Source organism: Plectropomus leopardus, chromosome 18 (genome assembly GCF_008729295.1).
Source record: "Plectropomus leopardus isolate mb chromosome 18, YSFRI_Pleo_2.0, whole genome shotgun sequence".
Lineage (NCBI taxonomy): Eukaryota > Metazoa > Chordata > Actinopteri > Perciformes > Serranidae > Plectropomus > Plectropomus leopardus.
Genome location: NC_056480.1, coordinates 4,623,988 through 4,647,552, shown reverse-complemented (window position 1 = coordinate 4,647,552; position 23,565 = coordinate 4,623,988). Strand labels below are relative to the sequence as shown.

General features: G+C 38.3%; 3 protein-coding genes across 4 annotated transcripts in view; all 3 read left to right on the top strand.

The window, feature by feature from the left end:
• The window catches only part of psmb8a (proteasome 20S subunit beta 8A), a 2,547-nt gene extending 1,983 nt beyond the window's left edge, over positions 1 to 564 (top strand). The window contains exon 4 of the mRNA XM_042507013.1: positions 378 to 564. Coding sequence (XP_042362947.1) covers positions 378 to 564 — 187 coding nt within the window. The remainder of the gene's footprint in view (positions 1 to 377) is intronic.
• Positions 565 to 814: 250 nt separating this feature from the next.
• On the top strand, positions 815 to 6,482 carry tapbp.1 (TAP binding protein (tapasin), tandem duplicate 1). The gene is made up of 8 exons (XM_042507116.1): positions 815 to 960; positions 2,071 to 2,262; positions 3,340 to 3,588; positions 3,734 to 4,093; positions 5,192 to 5,515; positions 5,690 to 5,791; positions 6,072 to 6,100; positions 6,261 to 6,482. The coding sequence occupies exons 1-8, from the start codon at positions 900 to 902 to the stop codon at positions 6,270 to 6,272; spliced, it is 1,329 nt and encodes a 442-aa protein (XP_042363050.1). The 5' UTR covers positions 815 to 899; the 3' UTR covers positions 6,273 to 6,482.
• Positions 6,483 to 9,229: 2,747 nt separating this feature from the next.
• daxx (death-domain associated protein) lies at positions 9,230 to 21,922 on the top strand. Of its 2 annotated transcripts, none has more exons than XM_042506250.1 (11): positions 9,230 to 9,555; positions 11,788 to 12,045; positions 12,349 to 12,801; positions 13,608 to 13,739; positions 13,876 to 13,992; positions 14,581 to 14,812; positions 15,208 to 15,374; positions 15,601 to 15,754; positions 16,394 to 16,955; positions 18,448 to 18,583; positions 18,733 to 21,922. In XM_042506250.1, the coding sequence occupies exons 2-11, from the start codon at positions 11,806 to 11,808 to the stop codon at positions 18,790 to 18,792; spliced, it is 2,253 nt and encodes a 750-aa protein (XP_042362184.1). In that variant the 5' UTR covers positions 9,230 to 9,555; positions 11,788 to 11,805; the 3' UTR covers positions 18,793 to 21,922. The 2 variants fall into 2 exon arrangements, with proteins under 2 accessions (XP_042362184.1, XP_042362183.1); XM_042506249.1 differs by having other exon boundaries at positions 11,785 to 12,045.
• The last annotated feature ends 1,643 nt before the right edge of the window (positions 21,923 to 23,565 follow it).

The window sequence follows — 23,565 nt, the reverse complement described above, 5'->3', positions numbered from 1 at the left end:
CTCTTTCAATGTCAATATTACAGATTTTTAATTTAACATTACAGTCAGAATTTGAAAGGATTGTTGTGCATTTCCCCCTTGTCACTCAGCGAGGCTCACAGAAAAATATTTATTGCACTGAGGAGGGTCATGACATATTTATTTAAAAAAAAAAATCAGACCGCAGCTACCTCCCTATTCTAATAAAAAAAGAGCAGTCCCTACGTGGTAGATAAAAATAGAGGTGGTATGTGTGTGACTCTACTCTACATTCAAGACTGTTCACTGTTTCTCATGACCTTTTCTGACCTCTATTCTCGCAGACTGGATTTCACTCCTGAAAGTTTTCATCCTCACATGTCCACTTGCTTTTCACTAATGTCCCTTTTCCAAATTAGAGCAGTTCAGATGCACATTGAAAAAAGTTGTGCAAACGCTCTAAACCAGCGTGGTGATGGTAAATCTCAGTTGAATGACAGTTTTTGCAGTTTAATGGACCAAGGAAGGACACATAAAGGAAGTGGGACACGCTCAGGCAAACTCTCGCTGGATTATTGTGTGGAGGAGGGCGACATCTACCTGTAGAGCTGCAGAACGTCTCGATGCAAAGTTTAAACTGTTTCAGCGTTTTCCATAGACAGTCTATGGTGTTGCCATCAGTTTCTGGTAAAACGCTTTTCTCTGAGTTTTACAGACAATTTTATTTCCGAATATAACTTTACATTTGAGGTCACTCGACTTTTACTGAGTTACATTTATTTTGGAAGCATGACCGGAACTTGTTTTCTTTTTTTCTGGCTGACTTGACGGACTCGTACGTGAAAGTGAAACTATTATGAACCCGGAGTTGAAGGGGAAAACCTACAACCTTATTTCGACTGTCGCTTGTTGCAGCAGCAAAGAGTGAAGACTCTACAGTCATGACGAACTTCTCTACAATCTACAAATTGTCCCTGGTTGCTGTTATTTGCTACATTAAAGGTGAGGTTTTTGTCGATTTTGAAAAGTGTATGTCGACATTGTTGCTCTACTGCTGGTATAGTACAAGACACCGTCTACATTAATGCATATGCAGTGCAGGCTACTTGTAGCCCGGATGCTGGTTGTTTCGTGTAAATACTTGATATTAGTGCGCATATCAGTCATTTGCAGCAAACGTTGAAAGTATTAATTAAGTTATTTTGTATATAAAATTATTCGGGAGTCATTGGTAATTTCAGAAAAATCCAATCATAACAAAACGGATGACTAAGTATTATAATTTGACAGTTGAGGCTCACAGTGTGCAGAGCGAGTTCAAATGTAGCTCAAGATTTCAGGCTATTAAATATTGTTAATAAGTAATTAATCGTAAAACATACACGCCGAATTTAACACAAGATCCAGTCACATCATATAATGTCTAAAGTAATCTACTATACATTGTACGCTATTCGTTTAGATAAGATCCAACTAAATTACGGTGGATTTCTAAAGGGAGTTTGGTGTGTAGCTCAAATAAAGTGGCGCACCCTCGTGGCCGAAACTGTACCGATACTGTGGAAACGACGAGAAATAAATCCAAAAAACAAATATAAACATTAGAATGCAGACATAGAAAACTTAAATGAGAACATAGCGTGTACTTTTTTTTAATACCTTTTATACCTACAATTTACTGCCCATTTTGTCAGTATTTAAAGTACAAACACTGACATCGAAAAAGCAGGAGGATAATAATGAAAGTAAGACTAAAAAGTACTTCAGTCATCACAATTTATTTTCTCCCTGAGGAGAATCAAAGTTTTACTTTCATTTTTTTGTCTGTCAGGGTTTAATTCCTGCAATGCCTCACTGCTTGCCATAATTCCTTATGTAATTTGTATTTCCTATGACATTAATTATTGTAACTAGAGTCAATTAATTCAGTCATATGTTTCCAAAGGATAATGGGCACACAAAAATAAGATTAATTGATAAATATTAGTAGAGTTGCTACTGAAGAATATAACATGCAATGGGCTATAATATCAGAATAATACTACTATGCTCCAGTTCACAATGTTTTTTTCAAATTCATTGTTTATTTCCTGTAAAATCTATTGTCTAAAGCCTGCAGCAGCAGCTGTCCAGTGTTGGAGTGCTGGTTTGTGCAGGAGAAAGCAGGTCGAGGAGGAGGTTTAACTGCAGCTACGAGCCAGGAAAAATCTCTGCTTCACATCAGAACAGACGCACACAGCCACGCCGCAGAGCCCCAACGGACTCCATCTGACATCAACCCCGACAGGGTCTACTTTGTTACCGGTTAGTGTAAAGTGACACACTAAACAGGATGTGTAAACGCACATTTATCTAGATGTGTGTTTGAGAGTGAGTGTGCATTGTGCTCTCTGTGTGTACAAGTTGTAGTTCACACACACACACAGACACACACACACACACACACACACATACACACAAACACATATATATGTATAAACTGAATTGTGAGTGATTGTCCCTGCCTCCAGTCTTCTCCCTGCAGAATGAAACACATTGTATAAGTGGCAATTAATTTATATGACAGGCACATATTTGCCAAACAAAGAAACTTGTTAAAGGTCAATAAGTTATATTTTTGAACAATAGTACAATTTTGAAAGCTTCTTGACTTTTAATCAAGAATTTCCAGGTTTTGTTGGTATAAAGGGGTTCGTGGTTTAAGTGTAGCCACACCTGCCTGAGACCAGCTTGTTGCACAGTAAAATAAATACAGAAAAGAAAATCACAATCAGAGTGCATAAATACCTGAGCAGCGAATACAGCTGAATGGTGTTTAACATGTCTAAAATTCATTAGTGTAGCTGACATTTCTGGAGACCTTTTGGTGTGTTTTTAAATTTTAATTTAGACTCAGTGATTTTATCCAGATTCTTAAAGTTTGCAATCACCAATTCTGTTTTTGTAGTCTCCAAACTAGACTGAATTAGCATTTTTTAAACTTAATTATTGGAATCACTGAGATGTGAACAGTGGTTCAAATGTCTCTATCTGTGCTTATGCTTTACTTTCTTCATAGTTGTTTTTTTCTGCCTATTTACTAATTTAGAATTGTTATAGTCATTTATTAAATGTCTCTCTGTTTAATATTGCATTATAGTGAGGTTCTTTTGCCTCATTTCTTCATTAATTTCAGCCTTGAATTTGTCAGCCATAAGAAAAATAATATAATTTCAGTTATTCAAATCATCTTAAGCAGACATAATATTGATCTTTCCACCATCTTCATCATTGGATCAAGCTTTCATTCCAGTTCTTTCACTTATAAGTAAAACGAGCATCCATGATCTACTTATACCATAACAATGATTTCACGCCCCCCCCCGGCTCCTCTGTCCTCAGACCCGGCTGCCACTCTGTGCCACCGCTCCCTGAACCCTCCCAGAGGCTCTGTAAACAAGCCCCAGTGTGAGATTAACCCCTTCCTGCCGCAGCCCTCCACCCTCAAATGGGTCGCTCCCCTCACAGACTCCGCCCTAAGCCCCATATACCTGCAAGCTGACTGGTTTTCAACTGCCACTCTGGGCCTCAACGAAGAGCTGGCCGTTTCCACCATCATGCGTGCGCCTACAGCAACCAAAGAGCACGATGGTAATGATTTATGACACAGACGACCAAAAGATGATTCACCCACAACATGACTGCTACTATTCAGAGATCTATAATGAAGATAATCAAAAGTTTAAAAAAGTTTACCTCGTCATATGTGACTCTCCTCCTCTCTATCTGTCTCCAGTGATCCTGAGTGTGACCAGTAAAACCGTCTCGGTGAAGTCCAGACTGGGGGAACCAGTGCTGCTGGACTGCGGCTTCTGGGCTGACCCGTCCTCGCCTCTATCTGGGTCGGGTTTTGCCGTAGAGTGGCGCTACCAGTTTAGAGGCGACGGGCGATTAGTTCTGGCCTACGACGGCAAGACGGACCGCCTGGCTGATACGCAAGAGGAAGGGGCCACGCTGGACATTGAGAGTTTGCACGCAAAAGGAAATGCGTCTCTGATCCTGCAGGAGGCTAAAGTGCGTCACTCTGGGATGTATATTTGTACGGTGTATCTGCCGTACCTCGTGGCTCAGGTGTCCATGGAGCTTGAAATTGTAGGTGAGGGAAAATGTTTTAAGACAAACCACATGCTTTAAAATCCATTATCTAACACTGGACCTCTGCTCAAGTCGGGGGAATTTGGCATTCACCCACAGTCACATTTAGCCCCTATTTTTCGGTAATTGCTGTCAAACAACACTGAAATACACAATTACTACGTTATAGCACATAGTAGGCTCCCAGATTTAATTTGGAACCAGATTATCATTATTATTAACCCATTCAGATGCCCTGTTCATTCCAACTGACATACCTTTTCTAGGATGTCTAAATCAGTGATAATCGTCATCCGACTCCATCCATATGTGATGATGTCTATAAGCCAATCAGAGTGTTTCACATCACCTAAAGTTGACTGCAGTGGAGCCATTCCCCCTTTTTTAACAAGCATGGCCGAATATGAGGAAAGGAGGCATATCGAGGCATGTTTCAGCCTATAAATCTTATTTTCAAAGTACATCATTTGTGTTAAAACAAAGTAAACAAGAGAACTAATATTACTTATACATGTCAAAATATCGTATGAAAGACTTAAAGCTTTTAGTTTGGATTTTTTTCAAAAATGTGCATTGTAGTAGAGAAAACGTAACCGGGGAAATACATTTGAAATGGGGAAATACTGTTCTGACTTAATTTTCTAATTATACAACCATCTTACAATGCATCTAAGTGATTATGTCCACAAAATATTCTTCCCTGGAGGTTTTCCACATTCTGTTATCTGGAAATACTTTAGAAATTGAGGATATTTTGAGTCACACTGACAGAAATGAAAATCTATATATATGTAATTTGTTTTAAAGCATCACTCTATATTATTGCAGTGAATCAGCTATTCATGAAAAAATAAATAGTCACTCACATTATTTTGTTGAAAAAAGGTCTGTTAAGACTACTTATCATCATTTTCACGATTTCTGTGTTGAGATTCCTCGTATATTGGAATGGACAGGAAAAAAAAAAAGTATGATTAATGAGGTCATTTAGGGTAGAAATTTTTTTTCTGTGTTTGGATCATAATTGGGTTCTGAACGTGTTGACTTTTTCTTACAGTCTTTTCTTTTTTTCCCTCTATTCTTTTCCTCCTCTACCCAGAACCCCCATCCCTGTCCATCCACCCGTCCCCTCTGCCTCTCGCTGTCCCCGGCCAGACTTTGACCGTCCAGTGTGAGGCGTCTGGCTTTGCCCCCCTCTCCCTGGAACTGAGCTGGGAGTTTAAAGGCGCAGATGGGAAGACCAGGCCTCTGGGATCGGGCAGCGTAACGGGCCACAGGCAGGCCTGGGATGGAACATACAGCCAGAGCTCCCGACTGGAGCTCGACACAACTAATCTGGACCTGGGCAAAGGAGGGGAGGTCACCTGTGTGGCCGTCCATGTTGGAGGCACACAGCGGGCCAGCGCGACCCTCAGTGTCATCGGTAATGTGGGATACGTTTGTTGTTTAAGACATTTATCTAGTTCTAGTTCTGAGGTTATAGACAAGACAGAGATTTTTTTTCTTAAAATGTTTTAAAATGTCTTAAAATCTTTGAAATCAAACTTACATGGAAAGATGTTTATTTTTAATGTTTTTTTTTATTCTGTCTTTACAGGGTTCAGTACTCCCTCCATTGAGGACTCAATGGCAATGGTTGGTGTAGCACTTGTGCTCTATGGTCTTATCAAATTTGTTTCTTGGACCTTCACCAGCTCAGGTAAGAATCCAGAAAAATGCTCTGAATACTAAAAGTAATAATAATTTTGTGTGTTCTTTTGTTTACTTTACATTGTCTGTGCCCATTTATTAATTTAAAACTGCACAGACGATGACCATTTTACCATTTGCATATAATAACAGACTTAAAAAAACATACTGATATTACCTGGACCAAATTTAATTGAATGATGTGCCTTGAACACTTATGCTATTAAAGAAAACATATTATTATTTGTTTTAATTTCTGTGCCTTTTGTGTTGTATTTCACTGTATATAGGCTCAGATGATGCTGGTCAACAAGATAAGGTAATGTTACTTTTTTTATATACTGATACACAACATTTATAATTCTGAATGTGTTTACATAAAGGTACTACTTGTGCACTTCTGTTTCATGACCCTGGAGATGCTCCGGGGTGTTTTGCATATCTCCTGAATAATTATTTTTCATTTCTTCCTCTTATAGAAAGACAAGTAAAGAAGAATGAAGTGAACTGCTTTGGAAGTTAAATACTGAACCTGCAAACCTGTCTGTGTTGAAATCTTGGATGGGGTTCAGTAATGATGATTCCCCTGTTCAGAGAGTTATGTCATTTTTTTAAAGCTAGCAAAGTGGTCAGTTTGTGGAAACTACTTTTATTTAATTTTTTTTTTTACAGATCCAGAGAAGCTTGCTTGCACCAGTTTTTTTTTTTTTTTTTTTTTTACACCGTTCTGCTAAGGTTTTGGCGACAATTTTCTGAAAAGGCTTTGTGTCTTAACATATGTTGTGATATTTCTTTAACTAGTCACCTTCAAGCGACATAGCTGTTCTAAGATATTGACCTCTGCTTGTTTGCATGCTGTATCTTGTCACGAACACTGGAAAAGTGTCAGAAACTTGGAGGAATTTTGAGATCCTAATGTGTTTATGTTAATGCTTCCATACAATGTAGAAAGACATGATAATAGTTCCTGAGAATGTTTAATGGCCAAAAACTGCTATGCTGAAAGGATTGGAGATGAGCCTGAGTGTGTGTGTGTGTGTGTGTGTGTGTGTGTGTGTGTAAGTGTGTATTTGTTTTTTTTGTACGTCTTTAAGAAAATATATAGCTAAAAAACTTTTTTTTAAATGATCAAGGACTCTCTTAACCCACAAATTGAATCCTAACTAATGTAAATACAGAGAATATAATATGCATGTATTCTGACTATTTTGTCATACCTGTAAGTGGATTTGACCATCAAATTAATTTGTAAATTTGACATCAGCTTCACAGGTTGGTTAAAAAACATACATGTAAACAACAATACATACAAACAATAACATGCACATTTCAGACAACAATAGTGGACATGGTTGTGGCATGAATGGTGTTACAAATGTGGCAAAGTTATTTCATTTGGAATGAAATACTTTTTGTAAATGTTGTTAGTTGCTGCAAAGGCTCTGTAATATCTTCCTTAGAGCAGTTTTCTAAATTCTTAAATTTGGGATGAAAAAATCAGTTTGTCAAGCTTTTTGTTTCTCTTGCGTTTTATTAGTAGTACTCCGATCTGGTGTGGGTAGGAATGATGCTCTAAAAAGCCTGGGTTAATGCAAAATTTAAGTTATATGTGAAGGAAATGGTACAAACAGATCACATAGTTCTACTGAAGGGACAATTCAAAGTGTGTGTCAGAATTTAATAGGTATTTGAAGTGAAATAAACACATTTCTTACAACATCCTGCCTCCAGTCTTCCTGTTTATGAATATTCATCAAACATGCTGGTATGCCATGTTGTCTGAAAATAACTTTAAAATACACACATGCAGTACTTTTTCTTTCAGGAAAAAGAAAATGTACCTTCCTAGATTTAAGTAGCGTATATAGAAGTGTTTCTACAGACTCTTTGTGGTGTTTTATATTAATTGTCAAGTCAGTAGGGAAAAAAATGTTAATACATAAAAAAACAACATTAAGAATGATCAGACTGTAACATTTAGGAGTATTAACAAAAGTAGTTACTACACTCTGATAATCATACCAAGCAAATTCAAGATAGCATTGTTGAGAAAGAGTGACTTCCGTAGTCCTTTTCAGAATAAAACTACATGGTGAACGTTTTGTTCTGGAGTAATTCCTGACGGAAAATATGTTAGAGCCTGAATAAACAGACATTATACAAAGTAATGAAATACTACATATAAGACAATTACTTAGTCCTACGTCCTTGTCCGATATTCTTGATTTATGTCTTTATTGTTAAATAGTAATTAAGTAATTATTAAATGTAGGCAAACTATGAAAAGCTGTCAGATATTACAAAAAAAACCTTCAATGTGCTATTTTTTAAATATAGAAATAAAAATTGTTTTGACGTATTTGACATGCATGACATTATTTTCAAATGCAAAATAGCTGTCATAAGTTTTTTCTAATTAATTTATTTAATTTTCAGTATATTTGATATCCAAATTATGATTCTTTGGTCATCTAATGTTTTTTTTGGCAGAGCCCAGAGCCCTTTATGAGGGTTATTGGCTCTTTAAGAGGGTTAGAGCTATTCTAGTGCACTCGCTCAGCCAACACAAATAGTTCAGCAATCACTGGAAGTGAACGCTGCTGCAAAACACAAAACTTTTGCATGAAATCACACATGATAATAAGCAGGACAGCTTCTTGGTATAAAGTAAAATAATCTGTGTTTCCAGTGAAGTAAGTCTGTTAACTGTAGCTGACTGTTGTATTTTGTGTGTCTCTTGACTTACCGAGGCGAGTAGGAAGGATCCTTACCTGCCTTAGAGTCCCTGTCAAATATCCCCATGACCGGTTTAAAAGGGTCCTCGTCTCAGCACCACATTTGTCTTGAAGCACCATGCAGAGGTTAGCCAGCTAGCTATGCTGAAGCAGCTAAGCTAAAAACAAAGGCGCTGAAACGGCGCTGAAACTGCTCCAAACGTCCACAGAAAAGTCCTCACAGGCTTGTTGAAGAACACCGCTGCCACCATAGTAACCAAGCGTCCTGGGTTCGCCTAACTGGGCAACTAATAAATCAATAAACACCACAAAAGACGGTCTAACAGCTCTGATTCTGTCCTTTTGTTTTCCTTAACCAAAACACCCACACATGCAATGAGGCCCAGAAAGAGAGGAAGTTCCCCCCACAACTTTTTTTTTTGTTTCCTGCCATATGGCAACTCAAGAGGGACACACAGAGCAGTCTGCAATAAGGGCAGATAACTACCGACCGTTAATGTAGGCCTAATTAACAGTTTGTAACAGCCGTAAAGCGGAGTGATACATGAAGAGTTAAAAGTCCCAGTGCTGTTGTACTGTATATCAGCACTTATAAAACGCTGCCCAACGGGAGAAAATCACCCAATGGCTAACGACATTACTGACCGTGAAGCATCTCTTAACCAATCAGAAGCGTCGGTGCTCACTTGCCTGGTTGAGCGGGTACACTTTCGACAAAGACTCCTTAATACATCCGTGGTCAACGGCAGAAGCGAAGTTAACGAGCTTGTTTTGGTAAACAGAAAGTCGGTGGGATCTGAAATGATGTTTTAAATGGTGTCGCGGATTTGTTTTTAATTTAAACTAAGCCATAAAAAACAACGACAACATGCGGGCGTTTCTGCCTCGCTGTTTTCTCACTTAGCTCACTTACTTGGTCACAATGCTAACTAGCTAGCTAATGCTAACGTTAGCTTAGGCACACATAACATTTTAATACAGCGTGGTGGATATTATCCTCTTTAATCTTCACGTCAAACGGCTCGTAAACAAGAGATCGGTAAGTGTGAGTTGGGAAGTTTATTTAATGATCATAGCTTTGATTTAATCCGCCATCTGTAATGTACTGTGCCATCAAGCTTATCTCACGTCGCTTTTTAGTTTCACTTATTGTTGACAGTCGTAGTTTTCTTAAATTATGTAACGCTAATGATAAATGGCCTCTTTGCTTGCCAGTGAATTACTATGTGTTAATACAGGGTGTAACTTGTGTAGGATGTATAGGAACTCTTGGTTTAGGGCATTGGCAGTACTGTTACTCAGCACATTTTCTACTTATACTCTATATATACTTTGCTATATTCTACTTTACACTTTCATTCACAAATCCAATATTTTTCTTTTTACTCCACCTTATTTATCTGACAGTCACCAGCAGTCACATGATCATATATAGTCATCAGTGCTCAAAATTCAAAAAGTGTAGTTTTTCACTTACAACCTATTTGCTTTGGTAATTGGCTGCATACATTGCATATACTGTAATCATATTCATATTCATACAAATATATATAAGTCAAAGTGACACCCAAGAACTTAAATATAGAATAGCAAAAATGTAGTAAAATGCAAAGACACGTTTAAAAACTACTATAACATAACAAATATAATGTAGCTGTTTCAGAATAATATGCACAGTTCTGCACACAGTGCGTAAAAATATCAAGCAGGGGATGTGCAGAACCTATCTGCAGAGTATATATGTGCACAGTGTGCAAAGATAAGAGGTGTTCGTTAACATGACACACATGAACAGCATCTGTTGGGGGTGGGATATAAGGGTCCATATCAGTGGGGGTCCCAGGCCTTGTTGAAGAGGCCCACTGCAGCCAAGGGGGGGTCTTAAGTGAGGTCAGGGTTTCAAATTACATCACACAATTGGGGTACAACACATGGGCAGTGAAAATTGGTCTGCAGTTGCTGAAAGGTTCAATAGCTATCACACTATTGTGGAACGAAAAAGTCTGTAATATTTGGGATGTCTAGATCAAGTTGTTTTGCCCCGATCCAAGTAATCTGATATTGAGTATCTGTGGATACCTAGTCCTGATCTGACACTTGTATTTCCCTGAATAATACAGCTGCACAATGCACACTTAAAGTAATGTTAAAGTTATTAAAACCAGTCCAGTGTGTATGTTTGACCGTTTAACAGCTCTGCAGCTCAAAACATGAAGAAATATCTATATCCAAACAGTTAGTAAGTTTTTTTATCTTAGTTTTATAAAAATAATAAAGTAAAAGAAGTAAAATTTCTTTATAATTTCTCCACTTAGTGCAGTATTAATATAAAAGCACAGAACGCTATAAATGAGTAATTTAATCACAATTCCACTTCAAAGGTGTTATAGCTAAACTTCGTTCCCAGTCACAACAAATAAAAATCAGTCACAATTCTGCTTATTACAGCATTCAAGTCAAATTAGTTCACTAAAAAAAAAAAAATCAGTTCCACTTAAAGTGGTGTGTCAGCTAAAGTTGAAAATGAAAAAAAAAATCAGTTCCTACTTATGGGAGTAAAAGCATTATACTAAAACATGAATATCTGACTCAAATTGTACTCTGGGTTTACGACACTTCTGTGACGGCGGACGTAAACAAAGGATCAATGAAAAATGTGTTGAACGGGTCCGATACCGAGCCGATTGGGACATTCCTACCATAAATAAATGCTTTCTTAATGTAAACACTCTTGTAAATCTGCATCCATCAATTTGAGTGAACCTAAAAGTTTTGTCAGGCAGAGCACACCTAAGGAGGCTAAAAAAAAGGCACACCCAAAGAGCACCTGAACAGACACTGTCCCTTTATCCCTAGAGCTGTCAGCTGTAACACACCAACATCGCAGCTCCAGGTACAGTGCGCGTGTGACATACCCCAATCTCGCATGGGGTCAAGAGCATGACTCAGCCTCTTTGGAGCAGCCTTGACTGCAGTCAGGAAGAAATTGTTTTTGTGGCGTGAGTTTTTGGTCCTGATGGACCGCAGCCTGCTGCCAGAAGGCGGGTGTGGCAAAGACCCTGTGTCTGGGCTGGAAGAGGTCATCCACTGTCTTTACTGCCTGCCCCAGGGTCCGGGAAGTGTTCAGGTCCTGGAGGGATGGCAGATTGCTGTTATTACTGTTATTAAATCTACCACATCCCTCTCATCCCATCAGACACACACATTCATATTTCTTGATCTTCAATTTCCTACGGCTTGTTTGACATCCCGTTGTGTTTCCTAACAGCAGAAATTACCAGCATTTCGGATGGCGGTGGCTTCCGCCTCAATGACGGATAAGATCATAGTCCTTGATGATGATGATGAAGAGGAGAGTCCTCAACCCTCCTGTTCTGCCACCACCTCGCCCTCTCAGCATCGAGCCAAAAATGTCTTGTCACTCAGAGCTCAGCAGTCTGCCCCGACCCACATTACCCAGTCACCTTTTGCCTCAGCGAAGAAGGAGATGCACGTTCTGCAGGCAGAGAATCAGAGGTTGTTCATCGAGGTGAGCATACATTAAGAGGCACAAACTGACTGCTTTATCTTATTCCAGTGTGCTGATTCCTTCTCACTGTTCAGTGCATTGATCTTTGTACCCAGCACCTTACTCCATAAAATTTTTGACCATAACCAAACATCCATCATAATTATTTACCAAAGTGTCTGAATTATATTGACATTACATTGGAACTGGGTGTGAACTGGAAAAACCTGTTGCTGTATGTGCACTTACTTTTTCTTTCCCTGTGTCCCTCCTCTGTCACCATGCCTCCTCATCCTTCATGTTTTCTTTTCCACTTCCTCCAAGTTTGTGGCGCACTGCTCCCCTCTCACCCAGGACTGCCCCGAGGTCTTAACCTTCCTCAAAACCAAGCATACCAAGGCCTGCCCTGACTATCTCTCATCCGTGGAGTTCAGGAACACCTTGGGACGCTGTTTGACTCATGCTCAGGCCAACCGTTCCAAAACCTTTGTCTTCATAAATGAACTGTGCACTGCACTCAGGCAGCATGCGGCCAAGAAGAGGCTGAGCCTCACCAAGGTTGATCCTGGGTCTTCTACCTCAACATCAAGCTCTTCCCAGTTTACCTCTGTTATGGTCAAAGGAGAAGACAAGACTAAAGTTAAGACTGATGACAAAGAGGAACGGGCGAAACCCACCGCGGAGGATGAGCAACCTTCCACCTCAGGGCTGCAGGAGAGCAATAATGAGGAGGAACAGCAGGCAGAGAGGAAGGCAAAGAGGGCATCCAGGAAACAGGTTAGTGTCAAACACTGCTAGGCCAGACAGGTGTGGCTGATAATGACCTTTAAATAATTCAGCTGTTGATTCTAATAGTTAAAAATGTTATTTTTGGGGCGCCCAGTAGCTGAATTGGTGAAGCAGGCACCTCAAATACAAAGGTTATGTCCTCGCTGCAACGGCTAAAGGTTCGATTCCAACCCGTGGCCCTTTGCTGCATATCATTCCCTCTCTGTCCCCCTTTCACTCTGAAGCCGTCCTGTCATAATAAAGGCAAAAAATAAACATGTTAATGTAACAAATGTACACAATAACGATTTAAATGAAATAAATAAATAAAATATAATAAAAAAGAAAAATGTTATTTGTAGAGCAAATAATCCTTGTATGCAAAAATAATAGAGTTAATGAAAAAAATCATAATTGGGTGGATAATAAGGCTTAAGGAAAGGTTAAAGTCATCTTTAAATTAGGGTAGTAGTTTGTAAGTATAAGTATGTTCTTATTTCAGTCAGCTCACTGCAGTAAATGGGCTTATGATGGATTTTTTTTATGGCCGCATAAAAGCATTATAATCAGATTTTCATCAGTTTAATCTAATGCAATAATGCTAATAGTACCTTGCTAATGTGTAATGTTACCTGTTTTTACTTGTTAGTTTAGAAGCCCATTAGCCATTCATAACTTATTCTTCTGCAGCCTTTTTCCTTTCATTCCTTACACACACCTTAGACTACAGGCACAGGTTTATACACATAAACTTATCAGCAGCCGTTCTTGTAGGCAAACACACCTGACTCATAGCTGTTCTCAATTTTTTTCAGATAGCGTACCTGGAGAACCTGTTAAAGGTGTACAACGACGAGATCCGCCGCCTGCAGCAGGCCGAGCTGAGTTTAGACGACCTGGAAAATGAGGAATCTTTATACATCCAGGAACACAAGCTCAAACGCAAGGTCAGGCTGTAGTGTGATGCAGCGTCGGGCTCCACTGATCATAAACGCCTCTGAAAACTGTAAAATAAATAAATAAATACAATTACATGATGTTGTGTGACAGCTAGTCATTTTCTGCGTTCTTCTTCTCCTCCAGATGATGAAGATTTATGAAAAGCTGTGTGAACTGAAGAGCTGCAACACACTAACAGGCCGAGTCATCGAGCAGAGGATCCGCTACAGTGGGACTCGTTATCCTGAGATCAACAGGAGGGTGAGCTGTTTTTTGCTTGCTTAAACGGTTTTAGAGTTCTGGTAATTAAAATAGTAGCAAAAACATTAAAATTTTGTTATTAACGCCCGATGATCCGCCTTGAATGCAAGGTACTTGCATGGTACAGTGTGGGTTAATGAGGTTTTGTGGTCAGTGAAACGTATTAAAAACATGAAAAAAGCAAGGAACATAGAGTTTTTGGAATTTTTGGCATCGACTTGGTACCAAAGTATGAGTGCTCGTGGCACCCTTAGCACTGACCTCGTACCCTCTCGGGTATATCTTGAGGCTATCCCCGGCTCCCTGACATCTACTTTGTTGGTCCTTGGGTGTAAAATCATTACAGCTAACCTCGATCTTGTATTAACAGTGTTATTGTTAGTATGAGCAGATTTTGACTACTATAAATTTACATCAAATAGCGCATGAAAGCGTGGTGTGCCAAATGTAATAGTTAAAAGCTGTTGTATGAGAAAACGGTGATATAACAATGCGTCAGGTGTCGGGCTTTGGACTGTGAGGGAGCTGTGTGATTTGGTGGGTGTATCTACTCCTGATCCAGTGTCCTCTGTCCCTTCCTCCTGTCAGATCGAGCGTTTCATCAACAGCCCTGAAGCTCACAGGAACCCTCCGGATTACCAAGACATCCTCCAGCAGGTGCTGCGTGCCAGTGAGCGCCACAATCTGGGCCTGAGTCGAAATAGGCTGAACCAGATCGCCAAGGAGGCTTTCAGGGAGACCGGGAGCAGCCTGCAGGAGAGACGTCACCTGGACCTCGTGTACAATTTCGGCTCGTGGCTTACTGACCCCTACAAGCCTGGTAATGCTTCGGGCAGGGACGTTATTTCTTCTGTCTGCTGTGACAGACGGACATTACAGAATGTATTGAGTTATCAACACAAATGTGCTGTGAAGACATCACTAAAAAAACTTTAATTTGGTTTGCACTAAAAAGAATTATGTGCATAGTGTTTGAATGATGACGTGATTTGACGTGATTTGTACTGTATAAAAATCGACCACGTTTATAAATTTTAAAGCTCTTAATAAAAGCAGTAACGAGCGTGAAGCTCCCATGTTGCATTGCTATTGTGTGCTTGAAGCTTACGTATCTAACGCTCATTGATTGACCCCTCTATTTTGTGTCCTTGCTTGTTCCTCTGTTCGTTTTTTTTTTTACCTAATTGCTCCTCTTTCTTCTCCTTCGCCTTGTAGCCACAGACCCGGCTCTGACAGACTCCTCACTGCTGAGGAAGCTTCGGTCGAACAGAGAAGTGGCTCTGTCCCGTCTGGATGAGGTCATCTCCAAATTCTCCATCGAACAAGAGGACAATGAGGACCAGGAGAGGGCCAAACGGCTGGAGAGAGACAAGCAGAAAGAGGTGAGAGCGTCTGGGGAAGGACAGTCATCACAGGCGTCCTCTTTTACTGATTCACATGCTGTTGGTTTCTTATTTGTGTATGATACTAACGCCATATGGATAAAGTTTGTACAAACGTTGGTTTGCTCCTTAAAGCAGCCTCTTTTTCCCGTTTGTTTCCTTTTTTAACCTTGACTTCCCCTTTCTCTGTCTATTTGTGTCTGACCCTCACACATCTTATTTTCAGGCCAACAAGTCAGAAAATGAAGAGGAGAAAAAAAAGGTCAACGGGATAGCAGAGGAAGAAGAAGAGGAGGAGGAGGATGACGATGAAGACGATGAATCATCAGACCCGGACATCGAGGAAGAGATCCAGGCCAGCACTCAGCAGGATGGACTAGGTTAGAGCAGAGAGATTCATTCAACAGGCAACTTATCGAGCCAGGTCTGCAGTAAAACGTGATTTATGTCATTAAATGCAGCTCGACTGGGAGACAGATATTATTAACCCTGAAGGACTTTTAGGCGCATTTTACACGCTTGTCATTCTTCATTTTTTGTTAATTTTGTTTGTGTTCATGCATGCGGCAGAAATTTTGGCAAGATTGTGTATTTTTGTTAAATCCTGGAATTTCCAGCTTAGCGCCTACAAAAGTCTTAGAAAGAACGGGTGGACAAAATTGTAACATTCATACTGCAAAAAAAAAAACTGAAACCATTGAAACCTATTCAGACCGCAATTTTCGATTTCCCAGCCTTCATAACATGAAAACATTAATTGTAATTTTTCTGGGTGTCATTCTAGGCTTTTTGTCATTTTTATTATTTTCCACCCGGTAATCTACTGAGTGGCTGGTAGATTTTCAACTCTTCTCTTCACTTCACAGCGACAGGTGGACAAAAAGGTTAATTTCTAACCTTGACGTAATGATAAATTAAAGCAAAAAACTTTTTTCTTTCCACTTCACTTAATCGTTAAAATTCTGAGTGAGAGATGATGAGAAAAGATTTCAGTGCATTGAATTTCACTCTTTCTATAGACGAGGACGACAACGAGGAAGATGACGGGAATGAAGCGGAACCAGCAAGTGATGATGTCAACAAGGAGGACCAGCTGGATCAGTTGTCAAGAAGCGTTTCCGCAGGGGAGGAAGAAAGCGGGAAAGATGAGGACGAGGAGCCCGTCACAAGTGGATTCAGTCCGCTCTCGAACGAAACCAAGTCCCAGATCTCTCCGCTGTCTGACGTCCCCTCCCCTCGACAGAGCCCCAGCCAATCAGAGCCCATGCAGACTGATGACCAGACAGCGTTGTCTAATGGTAACCATGCAGGATTAGAGGAGCACGTGGATTCCTCAAATCAAGTTTCAGTCGTGCTGGTCAGCACCAGTATAGTCACTGAGGACCTCACCACTCCGGCAGCAGCCAATGGGGTGTCTCTGCCCCTGTCGCCAGTGGTCATTATAGAAAATCTTGACACGCATGCTACCACCGGCACGTCGCCGCCGCCCAGCATCAGAGCCACGAGGAGTCAGAAGAGGAAGAGGGAGGACACTTCACCAGAGAAGTCCCGAAATACAAAGCACATCCTCATCCATGACAGGTACTGTAAGGCGATTTGAAAAAGATTAGGGCTGCACGACATCGAGAAAAGATATGACATCAACAGGGTTCCCCAGGTCCTTAAAAAGTCTTAGGGAGTCGATGAATTTATTAATATAAAAATAAGGCCTTAATTGGTATTAAAAGTCAGTTTTTCAGAAGTCTTAAAAATGCTCGGCACGGCAAGTATCAACTAACGTTGCATCGTAAAATCTTTAAATAAATGGTAGCATCTACTTTTTAAAAACAATTATTTATACATATTATTTTTAATATTAATATTAATGAAAAAATATTCATTTAAATTAATGTAAAATTAATTATTTTTTATTTATTTAATTTTAAAAAATCAAAGGAGAATCTATCCTGGTCTATTTTTTTTGCTGGACTGAAAACTGAAAAAAAAAAATTTTGGTTACTGTAAAATTTGTCTTAAATTTCATTCCTGGTAACATTTAACAGTCTTAAATCTAACTTGCCTTAAGCTGTGGGAACCATGATAAATCTATTAGATATTGTGGGGGTTATATTAGTAATAAAATTAACAAACATAAACTTAATTCACTCAGAGTAGGTATCAGTCTATTTTAGTGGACTCAGTTTTCAGGTGTTGGTATATTGGCAATGTTAAATTGACTGTATTTTAAGGGTTTTGGTGTAGCCAGCAGATATCAGATTTTTTTCAACTTATGTAAACTTAACTTTGTACTACTTTGTACTTACTAGTCATGGAAAAGTGGTTTATGACGAACATGCGTAGTCATCGTTTTTCCAAAAGTACTTATATGATATTTTAGTGAACTGCAACTAACCAACTGCTACTTATTCAAGAGCAAAACACTCAACAATTTACTGACATGCACACATCTGTATTTTTTGATTTACTAACACCAATTTATGGAGTTTTTACACTCTTCTTATTTTCACTGGAACCATTAAACTTGGCCTGTGAGAGTGTACTCGTACTTGAAATAAAGTTTGTTTGAATCAGTCTGAACTAGGGTTGCAAATTATAAGCACTTTCCTTAATAAGTTATTAGTAAAATTAGTATTATTAGTAAAATCAACAATTAATTGACTGAAAAATGTTGCTTATTTCAAACAAAACCAATCGCCTTTTTTCCTCCATCAGAGCTCACAGCAACATACTGCACAAACTTTGACAGCTTTGCATATCCTGTCGATTAATCACGTGTTCGGTTAAATTCTTAATGACTGATTAATCACTTGTTGATTCATCGTTATCATCCATAGTCTGAAATTTCATAGTTAAGAAATTGCAAATCCAGTTGAAGATGCCACTTCTGATGTTCTGTTTTAGGCCCAGGCTCAGACGTAAGCCCTTGTACACTTATATTAGTAATAATACTTTGCTCTGGATTCATTTATTAGAGAAGTTTTTTAATCATTCTCTATGTTTTCTTTTTCCTCTGCCTCTTTGCTCCTCTCTGGATTTATTTCAATGCTCCATCTCACCCATTGCTCCTCCGCAGTGAGGCTGACATCCCTCTGGATATGGGTGTTTACAGCTGCAGTTCTCCGCAGCCCGTAGAGTCAACCCGAGCAGACACTCCAACCCATGAAATGGTCAGCAGCTCGCACTCGACTCCGCCTCCCAAGAAAAACAAGGTGGGTGCACACAGAGAGAGACGGGAATTCATAGACAATCGTAGTGATGTTTAAAAACGTCGATCACAGTTACATTCCTAGAATAACAGAATTTTTTTTGAGGTGTGCAGATCATGAAAATCTAATCGTGCCATTGTTTGTGTTTCCAGGTCAACGTGGCCACCCAGTGTGACCCCGATGAAATCATTGTGCTATCAGACTCTGAGTGACCTCTCACCTTTGAACTCTTGCTTTAACGCAAGATTCTTCCTCATCTCAAACGGATTCTGGGAGAGGTTTCTTGAAAATAAGCGTTTCTAAGGAGCGCTTTGTCTGCTAGCTTGTAAGAAGAGGGAAGATGTGATCTGCACAGCCATTTGTGGCTTTTGAGGACGGGGAACACGATGATTCTGGTACCTCACTAGATTACATTTAAGCAAGACAACATACGTGTTTCTGTTATAGACTAAAATAAAATAATTGCAACCTAACATTTGAAAGGAAGCTGTTTAATCAGGATGGGGTTTTTTTTGTTTTTTTGGAAAATCATGGAGTCCCGTCTTCTGCCGTGTGCACCAGAGAATACAGCTGTCATTTTTTTCTAAGCGGAGAGACATTGGCCGTCTTCTCTCCCTTTTTTATGGTTAAAGTAATCTGAACCACGCAGATTTATACTGTTCTGAACACAGAGCTAAAAAACGTTTTTCTTGTTATAATATCCCGCATTTTAAACTTTTGTTTGTGTGGTTTAGTTAAGAAACCAGTGCCTGATATCATGAACTGAGCAGCCGGACACATGGTACAAACGGGGAGTTTTGTTTTCACAGACGGTTGACTGGCGAGGACTTTAACGCACCGCCGGTTTGTTTACATTTTTATATTTCAATTGCGTTTTTTTCTCCCACTTTTGAGCATGGGTAGAGGTGGTTTTGAACAAAAGGAATTTTGAGAGGATTGTTTTACTTGCAGTTTCTGGTGTGCATTGAATAAGTGAGCTGTGTGGTGGTTTGTACTTAATTGTTAACGACATGTGGACTGCAGAAGTGACAGTGGACACTGACATATTTTAAATGTTTCCTCGTTGTTTTCCCTCTAAAAATATTTCTATTTTCAGGTTTATAATAAAGTAAGTTGCTATTTTTATTTATGTCCGCTGCAGGATCACTGAATAGTTTTCAGATAGCTTCTGGTTTGAATGATGATAAGGCTTATACATAAATATTTGAAGGATAAAGCCGGCAAAATTCTATATTGTTCTTGTCAACAAATCCCATGACCAAAACTACAGATGAATTGGTACTTTGAGTTCTTATAAATAAATCTTATGCCTCTGTTTCCCAGCAATGAGTCCTAAAACACGGAAATGAGTTAATATTTTAGCACTTCCTGGTCTTAAAGTCCATGTGTTTTTAATGGATTGTTATTTTGATGCCTGAAATAAGGTCTGTGGTTAACACAAGAGTAAGAGACTTTCAAATTTTGTGTTTCTCCATAAAGTACGCCAGTAAATACCCCACCCATGAAGTTGAAAATATATAAAATAATATAAAAATAAGGTCTTAATTGCTATTAAATTGTCTCAAATCAATATTTCCGAAGTCTTCAAAATGCAGAGACGTAAGATTTTATAATTAGCAAAATCTTAAAATAATAATTTACAGAATGCTTATTGTGTTACCGTCACCATAAAGTCATGTTTTCTATTGCATTAAATATTTGGGAAAAATTATCCCCATACCTAAATAATACATGTGAATATTTGGGGTTTTTTTGTTTTCGTTTTAGTTTTGTAAAATTGGTCTCACATTTAATTCTGAGTAGCAGTAAAAAAAAAAAAAAAAAAGTCTTAGAAAGCCTTAATTCCCACTTGCCTGAAGCATCACACCGAACACGGCTTTACAGGCGTTTGGTGGCGACGATGAAATCATATCTCTGTGGTGTAGTTAGTTTATAGCCGAATGCTAGATTTTACTTCTCGTGATTGCATTTAGACTTTAAAAAAAATCATAAAAGTAGTTCATTTGTTACGATTATCTTGCCGAACGCAACATCTAAACATTATAAACTTATTTTTTTTGCCACAGCTTATTTTGTAATAGTCAATACCAATTTAAAAATCCTGTTGGTTTATGTTTAAGAAAACCAGCATCGCTAATTTACAAACGAAAAAAACCCAAAAACCTTAATCCCTGCAGTTCTCCATTATTGTCCACAAACTATTAAAGAGACATTAATGAGCCACACTGTTGCACTGGGTCTTTCTCATGATAATAAACATGGACTAGCGTAGTTTAATGAGTCCTTATGCTCCTGCTGCTGGAAATACTCACTAGAGCATCAAAGGTGTATTTGTTTGCAACTGAAAATAGTCCCTAAAAATGCACCATTTTCTCCTCGAGTAAAGTGTGCTTAAAAACTATTGTATATTTTTTTAGAAAATTATTGAGCTGTAGGAAAAGAAAGTAGAGAGATGAACTAACACACTGCTGGTTTTGGCGTTTATGTGGGATTTGTTGACATGAAACTTCATCCTTTAAGTCGCTGTTACACTAAATTTTTCCTCATGATTCTGATATATCTCAAAGAAATGCAGCGTAAAAAGGATAAATTCTACCTGCGCCTCTGCCTGGCCCCGATAAAGACATTTATACAGCTGCTCCTCACAGCTAATGCGCAAATCAAAACCAATCACACTAGTATTTTTCTGTCTTTTATTTTAGCCAAACTTCGCTCAGTTAAATATCCTAAACATTTAAGTTTAATGACAAAATTAAAATAAAAATTCTGACACACCGACAATTTACTTTCAAACAAATAATCATTATTTGTCAGTGCAGCTTTTGCATTTTTTGTTTCCTCCTGAATATTCAGCTACATTCTGAAAAATATGTCCCTGCCGTATTTAGAATTAATTTAAAACAGTATTTTTATTATGAGTTAAAATCAGTGTTGCACTTCAGTTTGTTTTTAGTATTATTATTATTATTATTTTAAGCTGCACGTACTGTGTTCTTTTTTCTAACTACTGGTCTGGCTGGTCTCTTTGAACCAGAGCATTAGTTTGTTGATGAAAGTGTTTTGGTGAAATTCCTCTTTTTTTTGTCCTGACTATGATTGCTGTTTTTTTTTTTTGTTGTTTTTTTTTTCCAGAATCCAATTTTTATTAAACTTTATCACATAGATTAAAATGATATTATTTTGGGATAAACAGTCTTTCCAAAGTTAGCACAATGCAGATCTGGAATGTAGTTGACGTAGCTTCGATCTGTCGGGCCTCATTTATGCAGAGGGGTGATCCATCATTCACTGTGAATTTTTCCTTTTTCAGTTTTGATAAATAAATGATATGTTTTATATATACACCCTCTGTGCTGATCTTACTTGTTCTTGAACTAAATATATTCAACCACTGAGTACATTTGTACTGCATGATACTAAATACATGAAACTGTATTCTACAAAGGCTGCAGATTATTTTTTAGTGGTTATATTTAGTTAAAAGTTAAAATTTGCTGTTAAAGTAATTCCCTGGCTGCTATAATAATAATAATAATAATAATAATAATAATAATAATTAATTAAGAAGCTTTATTTGTATAGCACTTATTTAAACAACATTACAAAGTGCAAAGGATATATAAAGAAATATGCAATACGATAATGGTGCAGAGATATAGAGAGAGCAGATTTGGAGGTCTATATTGTTCATTTTTGTGTCATAATTTAAGTATTTTAAGATACACACATTTCCAAATATTATACTGCTAAATTTAGAGATCTTAAGGTGATATAATGATATCATATTCTAATTAAGTTTTTACACTTTTTCAAGTTTAACACTGTGCAGGACACATGCTGCTGAGGTTTTTACAGCTTTTAAGTATCAGAAACTGTTAACTATTGTAATGTGCAGTTGCAGTTTTAAAAGTTAACTGTCTAAAATGTAAACTTCTGGTCCTCCACTTTAAAGTTGAAGTCTGTGTTTCTGGAGGAAGATTAATATTTGAACATGGTGCAGACTGGACTCGTCTCAACTAAAACACCAATTAATTGCCATAAATGTTACACACGGGACCTTTAAACTTTATTTGCAGTTGCAGCTATGAATGCACCAACACTGACTTAATTCATTGCAACAGGGTGATACGACTGACCTGCAAAAAACGCAAAATAATAAAAAATAATCAAAGTTACTAGATATTTTAGTGTTTCCAGAGTCATTGCCATTATCATCATAGCAGGTCACTGGTGTTTTTAATGTCCTCAGTGAGTCCTGCACAGTGAGGTATTAAAGCAAGATCACACTTCAGGTGGTGCTGTAATGAATATCAGGCCGGCTGGGATTTGGTTGTAGGACTGAGTGCAGAACATAATCACAGCTGTGCTGGTATGAAGAACAGCAATACGACCACAAGTGGGATATTGCTTTAATACAGGGGTGTCCAATTTTTTTGGAATGATTTAGGTACAAAAAATACCTTGGGGCTGGCTACTTCTTGGATCAAATCGGTATTTTTTTTAAAAAAATAATCCCATACAAATAAGACAAACGCAACTTTTTCGTTGTTCAGTACAAAAAAATAAAAGTATTCCACTTTGCAGCAGTCCTCCTGTCAACTTTTCGCTACCGAACAGGAAATGTAACTGTTTATTGTCTGTTTATGAAAACAGCCTGTATAGTTGATACCTGATGCATGTCTACAAGCTGTGTGATCGTCCTGCAATTATAAGGCGAAAAAAAAAATGCATGGTGATTTTGCTTGATTAACCAATATCATGTGGTTGGCCACATATAAAATATATGTTAAAAGTCAAGCCAAGGACCATTCAAAATTAGTTCAAAGGGCCACAATTGGCCCCCAGGCCAGTGTTTGGACATGCCTGCTTTAATACAACAGATCTACAAAGCGCCATTTATAATTTGGCAGTAAAAAGTGGCAAAAAAATTGTGATTTGTTTCTTCATTTGATGATTAATTATCTCAACCAACACTAATAATTCTG

What these genes read in the sequence shown, in the direction of transcription:
- tapbp.1 (XM_042507116.1), top strand. Translation starts at nt 900, where the DNA reads ATGACGAACTTCTCTACAATCTACAAATTGTCCCTGGTTGCTGTTATT. An exon ending in TGTTATTTGCTACATTAAAG is followed by an intron (nt 961 to 2,070) that starts GTGAGGTTTTTG and finishes TATTGTCTAAAG; the next exon opens with CCTGCAGCAGCAGCTGTCCA. An exon ending in CATGGAGCTTGAAATTGTAG is followed by an intron (nt 4,094 to 5,191) that starts GTGAGGGAAAAT and finishes TCCTCTACCCAG; the next exon opens with AACCCCCATCCCTGTCCATC.
- daxx (XM_042506250.1), top strand. Translation starts at nt 11,806, where the DNA reads ATGGCGGTGGCTTCCGCCTCAATGACGGATAAGATCATAGTCCTTGAT. An exon ending in ATCAGAGGTTGTTCATCGAG is followed by an intron (nt 12,046 to 12,348) that starts GTGAGCATACAT and finishes ACTTCCTCCAAG; the next exon opens with TTTGTGGCGCACTGCTCCCC. An exon ending in CACTCAGCAGGATGGACTAG is followed by an intron (nt 15,755 to 16,393) that starts GTTAGAGCAGAG and finishes CTCTTTCTATAG; the next exon opens with ACGAGGACGACAACGAGGAA.